This window comes from Paroedura picta, chromosome 1, assembly GCF_049243985.1.
Source record: "Paroedura picta isolate Pp20150507F chromosome 1, Ppicta_v3.0, whole genome shotgun sequence".
Taxonomy (NCBI): domain Eukaryota; kingdom Metazoa; phylum Chordata; class Lepidosauria; order Squamata; family Gekkonidae; genus Paroedura; species Paroedura picta.
This window is the reverse complement of record NC_135369.1, coordinates 193,843,130-193,861,981: the sequence shown is the minus strand read 5'-3', so window position 1 is coordinate 193,861,981 and position 18,852 is coordinate 193,843,130. Positions and strand designations below refer to the sequence as shown.

General features: G+C 46.7%; 1 protein-coding gene across 7 annotated transcripts in view; it reads right to left on the bottom strand.

Annotated features, from left to right (window-relative positions):
• The window catches only part of EHBP1 (EH domain binding protein 1), a 383,927-nt gene that overhangs the window by 322,614 nt on the left and 42,461 nt on the right, over window positions 1-18,852 (bottom strand). For all 7 annotated transcript variants that reach the window (XM_077315418.1, XM_077315449.1, XM_077315434.1 and 4 more), the window contains exon 3: window positions 1,054-1,111. In XM_077315418.1, the coding sequence (XP_077171533.1) occupies window positions 1,054-1,111 (58 nt within the window). The remainder of the gene's footprint in view (window positions 1-1,053; window positions 1,112-18,852) is intronic.

Genomic DNA, 18,852 nt, shown 5'->3' with positions numbered 1-18,852 from the left:
TACCTGGTTTGAGGTTCCTTTGGTGTGTCTGAAAAGATTTCTTCCTGAATATGTGGGGGTAATTCCTTGATAATTTTGTGTACGAAAGCTCACGCCTTGAATAAACCTTTGTTGGTCTTATAGAGAGCCAGTTTGGTGTAGTGGTTAGGAGTGCGGACTTCTAATCTGGCAAGCCAGGTTCGATTCTGCACTCCCCCACATGCAGCCAGCTGGGTGACCTTGGGCTCGCCACGGCACTGATAAAACTGTTCTGTCCGAGCAGGATTCTCAGGGCTCTCTCAGCCTCACCCACCTCACAGGGTGTCTGTTGTAGGGAGAGGAAAGGGAAGGCGACTGTAAGCCGCTTTGAGCCTCCTTCGGGTAGGGAAGAACCAACTCTTCTTCTTCTTCTTCTTCTCAAAGGTGCTATTAGACTCAATTTTTGTCGTGCTACTTCAGACAAACATGGCGATCCACAGAAAAAGATAATCTGCTTGATCAGACCTGGCCCAGGTAACTATGGGCCTTTTGTCTTGTATCAAATCCTTTTTATCAACTACGGTTGAAATATCATCAAATTTCCAGAAGGAGCCTGACCAGGCCATAACTATAAACATTACATTGACTTACCAACTGAACATGGGGTTGCCCTTTCCTGTAACAGATTCAAGTGGGTTGTCGTGTTGGCATGAAGCAGCACAATAAAATCATAGTCCAGTGGTACCTTTAAGACCAACAAAGATTTATTCAAGGTGTGAGCTTTCGAGTGCAAGCACTCTTCCTCAGACCATGAACAACCATCATGACAGTGGGAATATAAAGCAAAAATTAATCCTGTTAAATTAGTAAACTGTGGCACAACATCCAAATCCAACCATATCCAAATACAGCAAAGAATTATCATACGGCTGTATCTGGATGTTGTGACACAGTTTACTAACTTCACAACAGGTTGGAGGGATTGAAAGTGAGCCATGGACTGGATCTCTGCAGTCCAGAGATCAACTGTGATACCAGGAAATCTCCAGGCCTCACCTGCAGGTTGGCAACCTGACTTTATTGAATAAGACTAACCTTAGAAGATTTCCTTCTACTTCTTCTTGTCCACACCACCACCAATTTATCTGGCTGCCTGTTGGAAAGAAAAAGGACACTTCCATTAATCATTCTACCTTGTACATGAAACGGTAATCAAAGATGAGGTGCCGTATATACTCGCATATAAGCTGAGGGTGGGAAATGCTCCATCATCACATGCTCTCCCATCCAGCTGCCCCCCCACCCCCAACATATACAGAAAAGTCAAGAGGATGAATAGCTGCTGGTTTTTGTACCTCACTTTTCACTAACCAAAAGAGTCTCAAAGCGGCTTACAATTGCCTTCCCTTCCTCTCTTAATGCCAGACACTCTGAGAGAGCTCTGACAGAACTGCTCTGTGAGAATAGCTCTGGCAGTAGAACCAAATAGCTCTGGCAGTAGAACCCAGGCCAGCAAACCAGAGCAGAACAACAGGACCCAAAGTTGTCAGCCTACTATAACAAGTACAACAGCTACCAAACTGGAAGAATGGACAACTCTTACAGCTACAATGCCCACCCACCCCAGAACAAAACACTGGAATAAAGAACTGTAAAACTGAACACTGAAAGAAAGAACTGTAAAAATCAACTTTTAAAAGAAACACGACCCCAAGAAGAAAAGGCAAACAATGCTGCCCCTCAGATAAAAAAGAAACACTAGGAGAAAGAAACAGTAAATCCCAAGGCGCACACAAAAAGTAAAAAAAATAACAAAACACGAACACTTGTACAGTTAATATCAATAGTTTTAACGGTACACTGTCTTTTATCTGCAATTCCAGAACACCGAAACCTTGCCACTGCCTTGGACTTGAATGTTCAGAAATCAAAACTGTCAATTTTCATGTTTAAAGCACTCTTCCATTGGCAAAATGTTTTACAGATTGTGCTTCAATGTGATGCCAGGCATTCTTTCCTCCTAATCAGCCATTTCTTCCCGGGGGAAGGTCTTGGTGGTCTTGAGATGAATTGCAATAGAAGAAAATCTCCAGATGCCACTTGGGAGTTGGCAACTCTTGCCAACTCACCCCCTCCAGGAACTTAAGTTTGATTTTAGATAATCCAATGGCCTAATACTTTTAGTCAATACAAATGACATTAATACCAGGCTCGCATTCCACCCTCCTACTAAAGCTATTGCAGCCAAAAAGTTTGCCACAGCCAGTGCTGGCATCAAATACAGTATCGGCTAGCAAAAAGGACAGGGAAGAAGGAGAAGCAAACCTCAGAAACTGTGTTAGAAGCAAATCAGGAGCCAGGAATCAAGAGAAAAAACTCTTTCTTCCCTTCCTGCAGCAACAGAAGTGGCAGAACAGACGGAAGAGATCTTCGGATTCAAGGCCTGGTCCCCCATCTTTGTTTCAAGGTTAGACTGGGCAACTTAACTCTCTTCAAATCCAAAACTGCTGAGATCATTTCAGCTTCCTCTAACAAACAACACTGTCTCTTGGTAGTCAGGCTCTAAAATACTGAAGCTGAAATTTTAATGCTTGGTGTAAACCTGAGAAAGTGCCATATACGTACATATGTGCCATCAAGTCACAACCAACTTATGGTGACCCCAGCAAGGGGCTTGTAGGCAAGGTGCTTCGGGAAAGGCCATGGCTCAGCGGTAGAGCATCTGCCTGGCACGCAGAAGGTCCCAGCTTCAATCCCCGGCATCTCCAGTAACAGGTTGTAGGTGATGTGAAAGACCTTCACCTGAGAACCTGGAGAGCCGAAACCTGTCTGAGTGGACAAGACTGACTTTGATGGACCAGTGGTCCATGCTTCATCTATTTATGCGCCTTACTTTCCTCTGCAAAGTCTTCCTTGGTGGTTTCTCACCCAAACACCAACCCTTCTCAGTTTCTAAGATCTCACGAGATCCAACTATGCTATGCAGCATTCCCTCTCCCATAGACCTACCGTATATCTTTAAACCGCTCCTGCAGAGCGGTCTAAATAAAGCACTAAGCCCTAAGGGGGAGGAGATATGGCGGGCCCTGTCCGTGATAAAAACTCGGAGGAGCGAATCAGGAGCCGCGAAGCAGTTCCTGATTCGCCCTCCGAGTGCCACTCAAGGGCCAAGCAGGCCATGGGGAGCCGCGCTTCGCTTGGCCCGGCCTTGCCCGCCAGGGGACTCGCTGCAGAGAAAGACAAGCAGCCTTCCTACACCGTGAGTCCTCCCGGCACCTTCCCCTTGCCCTCGGGACAGTGCTCCTTTCCCGCTCCCCCCCACGCTCACAACCAGCACTTACTACCCCCCTCCCCCTCAGGCCTCTTCCCACGAAGATGACGCTCCAAACGAGACGCACACGCATCCACACATACACATTCACACACCCACTGCTAAATACCTCCCCTCGCCCCCATACGCCTTCCCACACCACCGCTGCTGCCGCCGCCGCTTCCACCACAACACACACGCAACCACACACAGACATGCAAGGACCCACCCACCCCTCGCTAACCCCCCTCACCCCAGACCCCTTCCCACATTGCTGCCACGTCACCACAGCCGTTGCCATCCCCGCACTTTCCACCCCCCCGCCCGTCCCTTTCCCCGGCCGAACAACGCTTGCCCTGCGCCTCCTTACCTTCCCCCCATCCTCCGCCTCCAAGCCTCTTTCCTGCCTTTCCTCTAGCGCCGTGGCTATGCCGCGCATCCCGCACGGCTGCCGCCATGGCGTTAGACTGAACCAGGCATGCGCGGACTCCCGCGCATGCTTGGTTGCCCTCCCCAGCCCAGCCCCACCCCTCCACCATGCATGCGCGGCCTCCCGTGCATGCGATCCTGCCTTCCCCGTTGCCGCGCCCCCCACTCCACAGCCCCGACGCTTCTGCCCCGGCCCGCCGCTGCCACGATGACGCCTCCCCCTGCCTATGCGAGGGGAAACGTGAACAGCTGCCGCCCCACCTCGCCCGCCTACACAGCCGCTCCCGCCGACAGCTCCACGACTGCACTGTCTCAACCATGACCATTCCAGCACCAGTGAGTGGCCCGCGTGCTCCGCCTCCCGTTCCTTTCCACCGCCGCACAACACACTTTCGCCAGGGTTGTTGCCACACGTGCGGGTGTGTGGGTGGCTGCGCCCGGCCGTCTCCCTCCCCCCTACTCCCCTTTCAAAGCCCATTTTTATAAATGGGCTTTGAAACTAGGACTCACATGTAAGCCGAGTTTTCCAGCACAGTTTTTAGCACTTAAAAGACCTCCTCGGCTTATGCGTGGGTAACTGATTAACAGCCTGCCCCCAGCCAGCCTCATGTAGTATTGCATTTGTAACCGGAGCTCTTTGCAAGTGAGCTAGTTAACCTTTTCCTTCTGCAAAGATCATAAAAACTAAGTGAGCTAATTGCCCCCAGCTAACCATTGCCTTCTGCAAATATCTTGAAAGCTGAGCCTACTCTGGCAGCTTGTAGGACATCAATGGTTTGACTGAGGGATTCTGATATTTTCCCCCTTCTTTTCCAAATCACTTCTTCCAAATTATTCTTTTGGTTTCTGTGGGGGGGGGGTTTGGGGTGCTTTGGGATTTACTGTTTCTTCAGTGTTTCTTCTTTTATCTGAGGGCCAGCATTGTTTGCCTTTTCTTCTTGGGGGTTTGTTCCTTTTAAAAGTTGATTTTTACAGTTCTTTCTTTCAGTGTTGAGTTTTACAATTCTTTATTTCAGTGTTTTGTTCGGGGGGGACACTGCAGTTGTAGTTAGAGTTGTCCATTCTCCCAGCTTGGTAGCTCTTCTACTTGTTGTAGGAGGTTGCCTATTTCGGGTCCTGTTGTTCTGCTCTAGTTTGCTGGCCTGGGGGACCCTGTTTAGTTCTCTTGCCAGAACTGTTATCACAGAGCAGTTCTGTCAGAGCTCTCTCAGGGTGTCTGCCATCAAGAGAGGAAGGGAAGGCAATTGTAAGCTGCTTTGAGACTCCTTTGATTAGTGAAAAGTGAGGTACAGAAACCAGCAGCTATTCATCCTCTTGACTTTTCTGTATATGTTGGGAGGGGGCGGCTGGATGGGAGAGCCTGTGATGATGGAGCATTTCCCACTCTTGGCTTATATATGAGGCAATAAGTTTCCCCAGAAGTTGTGGTAAAATTAAGTGCCTCGGCTTATATGCAGGTCAGCTTATATGCGAGTATATGCCATATATAGGCCTTGTAAAAATAAGCAAGCAAGCAAGCAAGCATTTTGGGAAGGCAAACCTATGCGTGTATGGGGGGGGGGTACTTCCCCATTCTTTTATAACTCTCAAAGAAGCAAGCCACACAAATCAATATCTGGGTGTACGTGTAAAACACAAATGTTAAACTTACTTGGTTTATACCCCACCTTCTAATACACAATGAGGACCCAAAGTAGCATGCATCGTTCTCTTCTCCTCTATTTTATCAAACAACCCTGTGAAGTAGGTAAGGCTGAGAGTGTTGTGATTGGCCCAAGGTTACCCAGCAAGCTTCCAGGGCAGAGTGTAGATTTGAACCTGGGTCTCCTGGATTCTAGTCCAACACCATACAGGATTCCCTCATTGTCGGTTTTTCTTGCACAATTAGCTAAACAAATGCTATAGCAAATTACAAAACATTGCATGGAGCCATTAAAAAAATCCCAAGGAGATCTGTCACTTTAAAGGATGTCTTATAGAAGCAAAGTAAAACAACATGAGTCAAACATTCCATTGTGTGGCCTGTCTCTACAATGAGCCAACAGTTCTAATAATAGACTCTTTAACAGGTAGACCCTTTTTTCCTTGGCCTATAATTTCATCTCTCTAGTGCTTGGGGCAAAAACGGACCAAAAATGTAGCTTGCAAAAGATTTTACAGCCAAGAATTGGAGCCTGAGAGCAGATCAATAGTAACAATTACATTCAGATGCTAGGAAACAGCCGGTGACTAAGGAATTTAATTTAGTTGCTTAACATAGAACAGATATTGCTGGGAATCAAACCCGACTGTTCCTTCAAGCAATAAAAGCAGTTGGCTGCTAGCCAAAGTTCTCTCAAGAATTAGAAAAAAGGTTTAAAAGCCATCTTTGCTAAGGTTGTTGGTAGACTAGCAGAAATGTCCCGGCAAAGGGAGTTAAAACACAATTTGGGGGCAAGATGACTAAACAATTTAATATATCATAAAGCAGTCCTAATTTAAAGAGCAGCAAAAGTTGTCGCTGTCAGTTACCTGAAAGAAACAGTTGTCCTATGTCTTTGGCTAGCAAGATTCAAGACAAAACAGAGCTCCTGACACATTCCAATCCAAAGTCTGAAAACATGGAGTAATCATAGAATCATAGAGTTGGGAAAGGGCCACAATGCAGGAGCAGCCTAAAGCAGGGGTAGTCAAACTGTGGCCCTCCAGATGTCCATGGACTACAATTCCCATGAGCCCCTGCCAGCGTTCACTGGCAGGAGCTCATGGGAATTGTAGTCCATGGACATCTGGAGGGCCGCAGTTTGACTACCCCTGGCCTAAAGCATCCATCATAAGTAGCTGTCCAGCCACTGCTTAAAGACTGCCAGCGAGGGGGAGCTCAATACCTCTCCAAGCAGCCTGTACTACTGCTGAACTACTCTGAAATCCCCCCTTCAATATCTAGCTGATAGCCATTACTGCAGGTCCTGTTCTCTGCTGCCAACAGGAACCTTTCCCTGCCCTCCTCCAAGTGACAGCCTTTCAGATACTTAAAGAGAACAATCATGTTCCCTCTCAACCTCTTCTTCTCCAGGTTGAACAGTCCCCAGTCAAAGGGCTTGGTTCCCAGGTCTGGATCATTCTCATCGCTCTCCTGTGAACCCTCTCAATTTTGTCCACGCCCTTTTTGAAGTGAGGCCTCGAGGAGTCCAGGTGGGTTCTGACCAAGACAGTGGGACCAGGACTTCTTGTGATTTTGATGTGATGCCTCTGTTGATACAGCCCAAGACTACATTTGTTTTCTTTACCACTGCATCACACTGTCTGCTCATATTTAGCTTACAGTCCACAAGTACCACAAGATCGCATCCAGTATGCATGCTTCTTATTTTTGTGACCCAGATGTAGAACGACCATGGGTACGCTCACTGTGATGGGTCCTCCTCCCCTGAGATCATGGAGGACATCTTGTTGAGCTCAGAGGTCCCCGGGAGGGTGCCTCACCCCTAGACGACCGAGCCACCTAGCCTCGCCCAGGGACATGTCACCCTTACAGCTGCCTGCTGCCTTCCCACGTCCTGGGGGGAGGGGGAAGCCATCCACAGAGTTCTTCCACCCCACCCCCACAATCTAGCACTCACTGTATTCCTGAATACAATTGTGCTATTCTTGTGATTTGTGTCTCCATAGAGAGGGAAGCATCCATGATCATGCCCAGGCTCCTGGCAGATAGACCTACTAGCAGCTGGACTACGTGCAAGTTGGCCAATCGTTCTTCCATGCTTGGACCCTTCCAACCCAGGCATAGGACCTCCACCTTTGAAGGGTTGAGCTTCAGACAACACTGCTTGGGCCATCCCGTCACTGCTTCCATATAATTGGCTAAAGATTTTGGCAGTGAATCTAGGTGGCCATTCATCAAAGGAAGAGCTGGGTGTCGTCTATATATTGATGGCACCCAAGCCAGAATCTCCGCATCAAGTGGGCAAAAGAGCCCATTAAGATGTTGAATACGACTGGAGAGAGGACCACTCCCTGCAGAACTGCCCTTAACCTTGATCCGGAAACTACAGCTGGTCCAAAACGTAGCGGCCAGGGTCATCACGGTTACACCATGGAGGTCTCACTTGCAGCCCATCTTCTATCAACTGCAGTGGCTACCAGTCGAATTCCAGATCAGGCTAAAGATTCTGGTAAGGCCTTTAAAGCCATACACAGTCAGGGCCCAGTGTACCTGAGGGACCACCTCTCTGCCTATGCCTCTCAAAGAGCTCTATCCTCATTAGCCAATGGGCTAATGATCCCTGGCCCAAAAGAAGCCCGCTTGGCTTCAACCAGGGCCAGAGCCTTCTTTGTTCTGGACCCACCTGGTGGAATGAGCTCCCGGAGATCAGGGCCGTAACGGAACTAAAACAGTTCCAAAGGGCCTACAAAAGAGAGCTCTTCCACCAGGCATTTGGTTGAAGTCAACCAGAATCAGCAACATCTGCAGGGCCCCTGAACCTCACTCCCAGGAATCCATATACCCGACCTGAACCATGAACCTGTTCAAACCGTTATTCTGATAAGACTGTCACCTGCATACTTTTACCATTGTGGTTGCTATTGTTACTGTTATTATTGTTGCAGTTCATTATACATCTTATATAGAAACAAAGTTCTACGTACAGTTTACGTTCCATGTGAACAGCCCTGAGCCTCAGGGGAGAGCGGTATACAAATATATAATTAATAATAACTCCACAAGTGAGCTGGCAGGAGCTCATCCATTTCTCTCCAATTGCTACCTTCTGTCTGTGACCCTGGAGGAAGGAGATCAGCCACTGGAAATCTGTCCCCTGTGCCACAGTGTTGGGGAAGCATTGAGCTAGGAGCTCAGTCAACTATGTCAAATGTTGCCCTGAGTTTGAGTAACACAAGCAGCACTGACCCGCCCTGGTCCAGCTGGCAACAGAGGTCCTCCGTCTAGGTGACCAGTGCTGTTTCTACCCCATGGCCAGGCCAGAAACCTGACTGGGATGGACCTAGGACTGATGCTTTTCCCAGGTATGCTGATATTTGGTCCACAGCAGCCCTTTCCACCATTTCCCCCAGAAATCCTAGGTGCGAGATGGGGCAGTAGTTGGTAGGTTCCCACGGATCCATAGGTGGCTTCTTCAGTAATGGACGTACCACTGCCTCTTCCAGCCCCGCTGGGAATTCTCCCATTGAAAGATATATCATGGAATGCCCACTTTGTGAAGAATCCAGGGCCAAATTTCTTGTTCCACTTCTCTCTAGTGCAAACTGTCACTCGGTTGAAGAGAAATTTCTCTTATCAGACTCTGAGGTCTATATTTCCTACAAAACGTCTTTGTTTGATCAAGCTGCTAAGAAACTGAAGTCCTGTGTGGTATCTCTGTGAGGTGTTACTCAAGGCTAATCATATACCTTCTACTGTGGTATGTTGTATTTTATCTTTCATTTTTGTAGTATTTAATATTGTTTTGCAGTGGCATCTGACAGCCTTTGTAAAATTTTAGCATTTAACCCCCCCCCCCGAAACATTCTTCAGGCTTTGAGAAACCCCAAAAGTGAAACAATGATGCAGAAGATGGTTGGGAAGCAGAGCTGTGGACACGGCCACCTGGGGTCCCTCCCCTTCCCACCCCCTCCAGGCCCATCTTTGGCCATTTTGGGAGGGAGGGGAGGGTTGACATGACCATATATATTAAAGATTAATTAACTCCCACTCATTCAGAAAACCCTTCCACGGCCCTCAAGAAACCCCAGGGTTATGAAATCCAGGGCTAAGAAATTCTGTGCACTCCTTTTGCAGGACTGATGTGGAATACTGCCTTGTATTCACTCCTACAAAAAAGTCACAAATATTTTTAACTGTGTGCTAACATTCCCACCCCCATCTCAAAGCCTGAATCTAATGAAAGAACCAAAGAGCTCCAACAAGCGCCTCTTGGTGAATTAAATATAAGATTTAAAACAAAATGTCACAAAACACAACAGGTGTTTAACACAAATTTCAATTTCTTTACCTATGGCCACTCTTGACATTTTCATTCTGTTTGCTAACAGACATGCATCAGAGAGGAAATAAAGTGTGTGTACTTTGGCGCCTAATTGCATTTTTTACTGTATTTGATTTGGGTTGAATTAATTACTATATGCTGACTAAATTGCCCTTGTGTAGCAAGCAGAAAAGAGTATAATTAACAAGAGAGGTAGCAACGTTAGCACAACAGCAGGCAGAGAGGCACCTACTGAAGGATAAAAATAATTACTTGAGGAATAAAATGAGACTACTTCTGAGATAAGATTTTATTTTATGCTTCTTGACACTGCTCCAGAAAAGTTAAGCGAGGAAATGTGAATGGTACCTAAATATTTACTTATTTTACAGTATGCAAAAGTCATTTTTAAAAGTCACTTTGAATCTTCATTGGGGGGCAGAGGGAGAGATACACCCCCCCTGAATCCTTCCACTGGGGGGCGAAAGAGATTTATTCACTTTATAGTCTTTACTCGTCAAAGCCCTAAGTCTGGCTCTATAAAACACCATATCCTTAGCTATTTTTTTTTTAATTCATGTTGCCTTTATACCCAATTTATTATTTATTTAAAAGGTTCTGACCAACCAGGATCATGAAGGCAGCTAATAGCATGATAAAAACACATCTTACAAACTATTAAATCCAAACCTATAATACAATGGTGGAAACACAAAACAATAGTTAAAACATAGAGTGAGTGGGAGTGGTTATTGAAGGAACACCATGTGTGCAACAAAAAACTTGTCCTCCACTGGTAGAAGATGGAAATATAAGGGAAGAGATCAATATCTGTGGGGAGAGAGTTTCATAATTGTGATGCCCCAGCTGAGAAGACCCTGTCTTGAGTTCCTAGAGAAAGCAGGGGCACTTGAAAAAGGGCCTCAGAAGATGATCTTAGTGGTCAACTAGACAAATATGAGAGCTGGAGGTCCTTCAGGTATGTTGTAGGGCTGTGAAAGTCAACAACAGGCCCTCAAGGTGTTCAACAGTTATACGACGATAGTGTACAAACACATCCAAAAGGATCAAGAATTAATACACTGGTAGATGCCAGTTAATTTACTTATTTGGGCAATCCATTCCCAAGAAATCACATCTGTGAAATAAAGACAAGAGCAGCACCTGAGATTTCTTGCCATGCATTGGACCCTGGTGAGAAAATATAGGTTCCTGGTGCATCAGACAACAGCTTTTCTAAACCCTACAAGCAAGCTGGACTGCTCTGAAGACTGACAGATCAACAGTGTCACATTTAGAGCTGAAAGCACATGAAGTCCAAGTCCTCATAGACCAATGTCTGGCTCCCATAAGCTCCAGGTAACTTCACTTTCTGGAATGACCGTCATTCTTTCTCTCGGTGTTTACAGAATATCTATTTTTGTTCCAATTCTTCAGCAGCTGCATTTCCCCCTTTCTTCTATGTCAAAGTTGACTTGATGTGAATACCAAATAATGCCAGTGGACAGAAAGTTATTAATTAATTAATTTGTTTGTTTGTTATTTCCTGCATTTAGATAACCCCCCCCCCCAATTAGGCTCAGGGTGATTTACATGAAATATATAGGAACGATACATCAAAATAATTATGTCAGATTAAAAAAAACAATAATGGTTACAGTAATAACTAAGAGAATAACATTTAAACAGAATAACAATTAAACAGAACCATGGTTGATCAGTTCAGTTGTATGGATTCAAGGGGAGGGAGATTCAGGGGCCCAGTGGGTGTTGTTGGTTCTGGTCGACTTCAACTAAATTCCTGGCAGAAGAGCTCCCTTTCACAGGCCCAGTGGAATTCTTTCAGTTCCATTAGGGCCCCGACCTCCTCATTCCACCAGGTTGGGGCCAGGACAGAGACCCTTCCTGACCTCTGTATTTGAAGGATTGAGCTTCAGATGTCTCTGCTTGAGCCACCGCATCACTGCTCCCAGGCAGCTGGCTAATGCTTCAAGGGGGGGGGGGGTCAAGGCATCCATCAGGAGAAAGAGCTGTATGTCATTTGCATATGTATGACATCCCAGCCCAAACTTCCATCCCAGTTGGGCAAGAGGGTGCATGGAGATGTTAAATAGCATTGGAGAGAGGACTGCCCCCTGCAGGACTCTGCATGTAAGTTGGCGGCGGCTTGATGATCTCTCTCCTGTTGCTACCCTCTGTCTGCAACCCCAGAGGAAGGAGATCCACCACTGAAGGCCTGTCCATTGTATTCCTGCATCGGTGAGAAAACGAGCTAGAAGCTTAATGGTTGACTGTCTAACGCTGCTGAGAGACCTAGTAGTACAAGCAGTATCAACCTGCCTCAGTCCAACTGGTGGCGGAGGCCGTCTGTCAGGGCAACTAATACTGTTTCTACCTCATGGCCAGGCCAAAACCTGACTGAGATGGGTCTAGACTGAAGTTTCTTCCAGGAATGTTGATATTTGGTCTGCGACAGCCCTTTCCACCACTTCCCCCAGAAATGCTAGGTGTGAGACGGTTGACAGTAGTCGGACTCTCATGGGTCCTGAGATGGTTTTTTCAGTAGCGGGCATACCACTGCCTCTGTTAGCCCTTGCAGGAATTCTCCCATTGAAAGGGAGAGGTTGATGATTTCCCAGAGGGGGCCTCTGATTCTTATATCAGATGGGCAGGGGATCTAGCGGGCATGTGGTTGGCCTCACTGCTCTTAGCATCCTATCCACTTCAGTCAGCATACGTTGTCTGAAGTTACTCAGAGACGGCCAAAGGGCCTCCAGCTCACTGGATGGGATTATGTGTTTCTGGAGAGACAGCCCCGATTGCTACTTATAGCATTTCAGAGCTGCCCATTCTAGCTGTAGGGTATGATCTGTTGTGTGATGTTTGTTTCTGGAGGTGTGTGTGTGTGTGTGTGTTCATGGAAGTGCCCTAAAATCACGTGGTCAGAATTGGGCACCCATATATCAGACATAATTCTGTGTTCTTTGATCTACTAGGCTTCACTCCTTCAACCTGGGGCCCTGGACCACCCTGATTATTCCCCTCTCCTCCCGGGCTACTTTAATTTTTCTGTCTGCTCCTCCTTTGTCTTGGCTTTTTACTCTTGACAATCCTCAGGTATGCAAACTGTGCTATAGATAGTGGCATTTAAACGGCTTTGAGTGTAAGCGGGGAAGTAGAAGAATGAGTCATCTTTCCTCAAAAGAACAAAACAGAAGAACTGAGCTGTGAAAGTACAGTCAAGGCACATTAAGGATGCACAATATCACTGTCAAGGGAAAAGCTGCTAGCACTCGTGTTAAGAGAGACTTTAGTTCCTAGACAGATAAGTATACAGACAGGTCGACATACTGACCGCATACTGGTAGATGTACTGGCAGCAGCTTGGAGATTTGAAGGCCTTGGGGATGACAGAAAAAAGAGGAGAACCCCACCTCCTAGAGATGCCAGCCTCCAGAGGGATCCCCTGGAATTATAGCTCATCTGCACACTAGAGAAATCGGTTTCCTCAGAGGAGAATGGCTCTATGGCCTTGTAGCCCACTGAGGTCCCTGTCCGCTCCAGGATCCATCCCCAAATGTCCAGAAGTTTCCCAACCTGGAGCTGGCAACCCTACCACCTCCAGACCTTGCAATTTCATATTACAAAACATGTTCCTTGGTATCTGCAGAAACAAAATGGTGGACCTGTCAGAAAAGGTGGGCTGGTCACAAATGGTTGACCAAGCACCCAGTAACCTCTGGCAGATATGTAAGCCGGTTGCTTGTGTCCCAATAGTATAAAGCAGGGGTAGTCAAACTGCGGCCCTCCAGATGTCCATGGACTACAATTCCCAGGAGCCCCTGCCAGCATTCACTGGCAGGGGCTCCTGGGAATCGTAGTCCATGGACATCTGGAGGGCCGCAGTTTGACTACCCCTGGTATAAAGACAGCTCCACGCTATGCCCAGGCCCAGGGATACAGAGCGATGGGTCAAATGCTGGATGGGAGAATTAGCAGATCAGAAAACAACAGTAGTATTTGCTGAAGGTGATTTTAGCAGCCAAAGACGAGAAGTAGAAACAAAGCAAACCAGGCATAGCTGCATGGGAGGAGCCTGAAGACCTCAGACCCAAACAGCCAAATCTCACTGATGAATTTCACTGCCGCTCCCTTGCTAACAAAGCACATACAGTTTTATAGCGCAAAAGACCTTCAGGCTACAAGGCCCAAGATACGGTACTCCAGAGCTGCAGCTGCAGTTGCCTTCAACTCAAAGAGCTGCTCTTTCCGTCTGTCTCGGCACTTCAGGGCAGCTTGCAGCTTGTTGATTCCTCTGCTAGCAGCTGTATAAAGGTGGGATCCTCCCTCCAGACAAGGGACTTGCCATGGGATAAGTGCCACATTGGGGAACAACGCTCAGAACAACCATATTCACATGATCATGCCACCTGGGGGCTTCTTGAAGCCTGAAGAGTGTGTCAGGGATTTCTCAACGCTAAAGAAAGTTGAGAAAAGCTGACCTACACAAACACACCATTATACATCCCTATGGGGATTGAACAACAATTTACAAGTAACTTAAACCTTGCCCGGTACAGGGCTCTTCCCCTTCTAAGCGGTGGAGTCTGCAAATGAAGTCACACGGCCTGCAAATTATAAGCCCTGCTGTTCTACAAACTGTGTCAAACAGGGATTTTCAGGAGGACATTTTTTATAAAGATAATAATTGGGCTGTATAATACCGGAATGATGCAACAAGTCACTTTTATAAACGAGTCTGCGGAGTAGACCAGGCTTATATACTCTACAACAGGGGTAGTCAAACTGCGGCCCTCCAGATGTCCATGGACCACAATTCCCAGAAGCCCCTGCCAGCGTTCGCTGGCAGGGGCTTCTGGGAATTGTGGTCCATGGACATCTGGAGGGCCACAGTTTGACTACCCCTGCTCTACAAGCCTAGAGTGTACTACTGTGTAAAGGATGTCTGCATTATTCCATGCTGACCTAGACAACCCTGTCTAGCCCAACCTTTTCAGATCTCCGACCCTAAGCCAGACTGACCCTGGCTGGGACCTGGGCGGGAGACCACCAGAGACATCTACGGCTGCTCAGCCCTACTTGGACCCAGAATGAAACAGGTAAAAAGAATCCGGAAGTGTCTATCACCCATCACAGACAAGTACTGGGAGATGGCCTCATCCCACTGAAATCAATGGGACTGTGGAGTATGAAGTCTTAGGAACTGTCATGTGACTTTTGTGGATTACACCATCCACAGTCTGCACTCTACTAGCTTAAGTAACATCCCAAGTGGGTTGCTAATTAATTTGGGGGGAATAAACCAGATTCACTCAAAGCAAGTATACTGGCTCCCTTCTTATTCAGTATTTTTATAAATGACCTTGCCCCGATCCTACGTCCCAGAGCCGGCCACAGTCCTTGGCTCATTTCATGTCCCGCTGCTTTTATAAGCAGATGATGTTGTAGTCCCACTTGTGAATTGGCCTAAAACTCTTACTCTTCCCATTCCTGGATTGTTGTGAACAGACTTGCGTTGAACTTCAAGAAGTCATAAACTCTTTGCAAAAGCATGAATCATAGAATCGGAAGGGACCTCATGGGTCATCTAGTCCAACCCCCTGCACTATGCAGGACACTCACATCCCAATCGCTCATCTACTGTAACCTGCCATCCCTTTGCCTTCACAGAATCAGCCTCTCCATCAGATGGCTCTCCAGCCTCTGTTTAAAAATTTCCAAAGATGGAGAACCCACCACCTCCCAAGGAAGCCTGTTCCACTGAGAAACCGCTCTAATAGGAGATTCTTCCAGATGTTTAGACCGAAGTTCTTTTGAATTAATTTCATCTCATTGGTTCTGGTCCGTCCCTCCGAGGAAAGAGAGAACAACTGTGCTCCATCCTCTACATGGCAGCCTTTTGAAGACAGCTATCAGATTCCCTCTTAATCGTCTCCTCTCAAGGCTAAACAGACCAAGCTCCCCCTACCTTTCTTCATGCATCTTGGTCTCCAAACCCCTCACCATCTTTGTTGCCCTCCTCTGGACACACTGCAGTTTGTCTACATCCCTCTTCAACTGGGGTGCCCAAAACTGAACACAGGAGGCCGAACCAGAGCAGGGTAAAGCGGTACCATCACCTCCCGTGATCTGGACATGATACTCCGTTTGATACAGCCCAAAATCCCATTTGCCTTCTTAGCCACTAAGTCACACTGCTGACTCAGGTTCAATGTATGGTCTACTAAGACTCCTAGATCCTTTTTGCACATGCTACTGCCAAGACAGTCTCCCCCATCTTGCATTGGTGTATTTGGTTTTTCCATCCCAAATGCAGAACTTTACATTTGTCCCTATTGAACCTCATTTTATTCAGTTTAGCCCACTTCTCGAAAGCCTCTTAAATGGAACTAAAGAGTTAACACCAATGATAAAGCTTTTAAACAACTGGGAATACATTTCCCCCATAATGAAAGTGGGGCTGCACGTAGGCAATGCACAGGCAAGTTCTGCCAACTTAGCTCCCTGGCAATGGCACCTTTTTCTTACACCAGAGGTAATCGATATGTGCCGGGAGCCCTCAATGCTTTCAACGTAAAACGAAGTGCCCAGCTGCTATACGGCATCCCAATTTGGACTAACGCTTCTAACCAAGCTGTTGAAAAACCCCAATCTGTTTTCCTCCACAAAATCCTTGTCTCTTACACAGTCCTATGATTAGAAACCAGCCAAAGACTATTAGAAACCAAACGATGGTTGGTAACTGAAGTTCTGGCTTCATTTGTATTTCAAATATGAACCTAATAGTTTCTTTTTCTTTATATTAGCTGATGATATCAATCATCTATATGCCTAAGATATACTAAGGGGGAAATTAGATTTATAGGGGTCCCCTTGGACTCCTTGTATTCGCTATCTGAAAAGTCTGCATTTGATTTAATAAAATGCAGACTGCCAAGCACTGAACTGCAAGAACTGAGCAGTAAAGTCAGAAATAGCTGCTCCCCAGTGAGCTTGGGGATCGCACCAAGTTCTCAGTCTCCGGCTGCATACTTTTACCGTCTAATTGTCCCACCACAACGAAGAGCTTTTATGTTAGCTAGAACTAATGCTCTGCCTTCTGCTGTGTGATATGGCAGAATTTTTAAATCCCATTTTCATCTTGGCTTTGTCCTTGTGGACAATGCTGCACAGAATCAATGGCACATTTTTCCCCCTTGTCCATTTTAGTTCACTCTCTGAGCTAAATTCCTAAACCCACTGCTTTGCAAAAAAAAAGAACAGCAATCTGATGAAATTAAGGTACTGTTTCTTCTGACTGAATCAAAGTAGCTTACAATTACTGTCCCTTCATCTTCCCACATCATGGAAGGTGGAGCACAGAAAGCTCTGAGAGAACTGTGACTGGTCCAAATTTACCCAGCAGGTTTTGGCTGGAAGAGCAGCTTTTATACCCTGCCTTTCTGTAGCCCAGTGGTTCTCAGCCTGGGGGTCAGGATCCCTTTGGGGGACGAACAGCCTTTTCACAGGGGTCACAGCAGGGCGAGCAGCTTGGGGGGGAGGGGCGGACGGAAGTTTGCCGCAAGATTGGCATGGTGGGATGAGAGGCAGAACTGAACTGAGAAACCCCAGGGGGAAAAACAATTTATATATGATCATGAACCCTGGATCTTCAGGCCATTGGTCAGTTTCAGTTTAATATCTATGAACGAACACTTGCCTAATTTTATGGTTGGGTGTATTCCTGCTTGGTCAGAAATGAAGAAGAAGAAGAGTTGGGTCTTATATGCCGCTTTTCTCTCCCAGAAGGAGTCTCAAAGAAATTTACAGAAGTTTACAGTCGCCTTCCCTTTCCTCTCCCCACCGCAGACACCCTGTGAGGTGGGTGAGGCTGAGAGAGCCCAGATATTCCTGCTCGGTCAGAACAGCTTTCTCAGTGCTGTGGCAAGCCCAAGGTCACCCAGCTGGCTGCATGTGGGGGAGGAGCGGGGAATCGAACCCGGCTCACCAGGTTAGCAGTCCACGCTCCTCCAAGCTAGCTCCTCTGGAACACTACACCATGCTGGTTCTCTAATATCCTAACAATGACACTAATCATAAAAAAGAACAATTTTCTGAGCCATTTCAAATTTCCTTTATGGGAGACTATCAGGAGTGCGACATGATATGCAACTGATAATTTCTTTTTTTTTCAAAAAACACTCCCCCCCCCCCCGAAATCCCTAAAAAATGCCAACTAATGTAAAACCTCAGGCCATTCTATTAGCCAAAGCAATTATCCTCATTACTAAAGGATGTTGTTGACTGTAGCACTGAGGGATGACATGCATATGTAAATGAGCAATCACAGATTGCTCACCACAAACAGAATGTGTCAGCAGGGACTACAGAATGGGAAAGATAAAGTGCAGAATTTCACTTAAGTGAAGCACAATTAGTGGACCGACGAAACCTGCTGCTGTGCACCAAACCATCTGTGGACTTCCCAGCAATTGACCTTCCTGCTCCTCTCTCCTTCAAGCCACCATGGCTATCATAGAATCACCATGGTTATCATAGAATCATAGAGTTGGAAGGGGCCATCTAGTCCAACCCCCTGCTCAACGCAGGATCAGCCCTAAGCATCCTAAAGCATCCAAGAAAAGTGTGTATCCAACCTTTGCTTGAAGACTTCCAGTGAGGGGGAGCTCACCACCTCCTTAGGCAGCCTATTCCACTGCTGAATTACTCTGACTGTGAAAAACTTTTTCCTGATATCTAGCCTATATCGTTGTACTTGAAGTTTAAACCCATTACTGCGTGTCCTCTCCTCTGCAGCCAGCAGAAACAGCATCCTGCCCTCCTCCAAGTGACAACCTTTCAAATACTGAAAGAGGGCTATCATGTCCCCTCTCAACCTCCTTTTCTCCAGGCTGAGACTTACAGGAACCACACAAAAGCCAAATCAGGAGGATGCTGTGCAGATGGAGACATGCCATGGCGTTTCAAGCATAAACTCGCGGCATTACGGCAGTTGAGAACCGCTGCTCTAGTGTCCAGTGTACTCCTGGATACAACGGGCTTTACCCCTAGTACTTTAACAATAGAGGGGAGTGGTGACAGAGCCCAGGCTTTCATGTTAAAGGCAGAAGCCGAGAAGAAATCTTCACAGCTTGATAGGAATGCAGAGAACTTCATAAAGAGAGAACG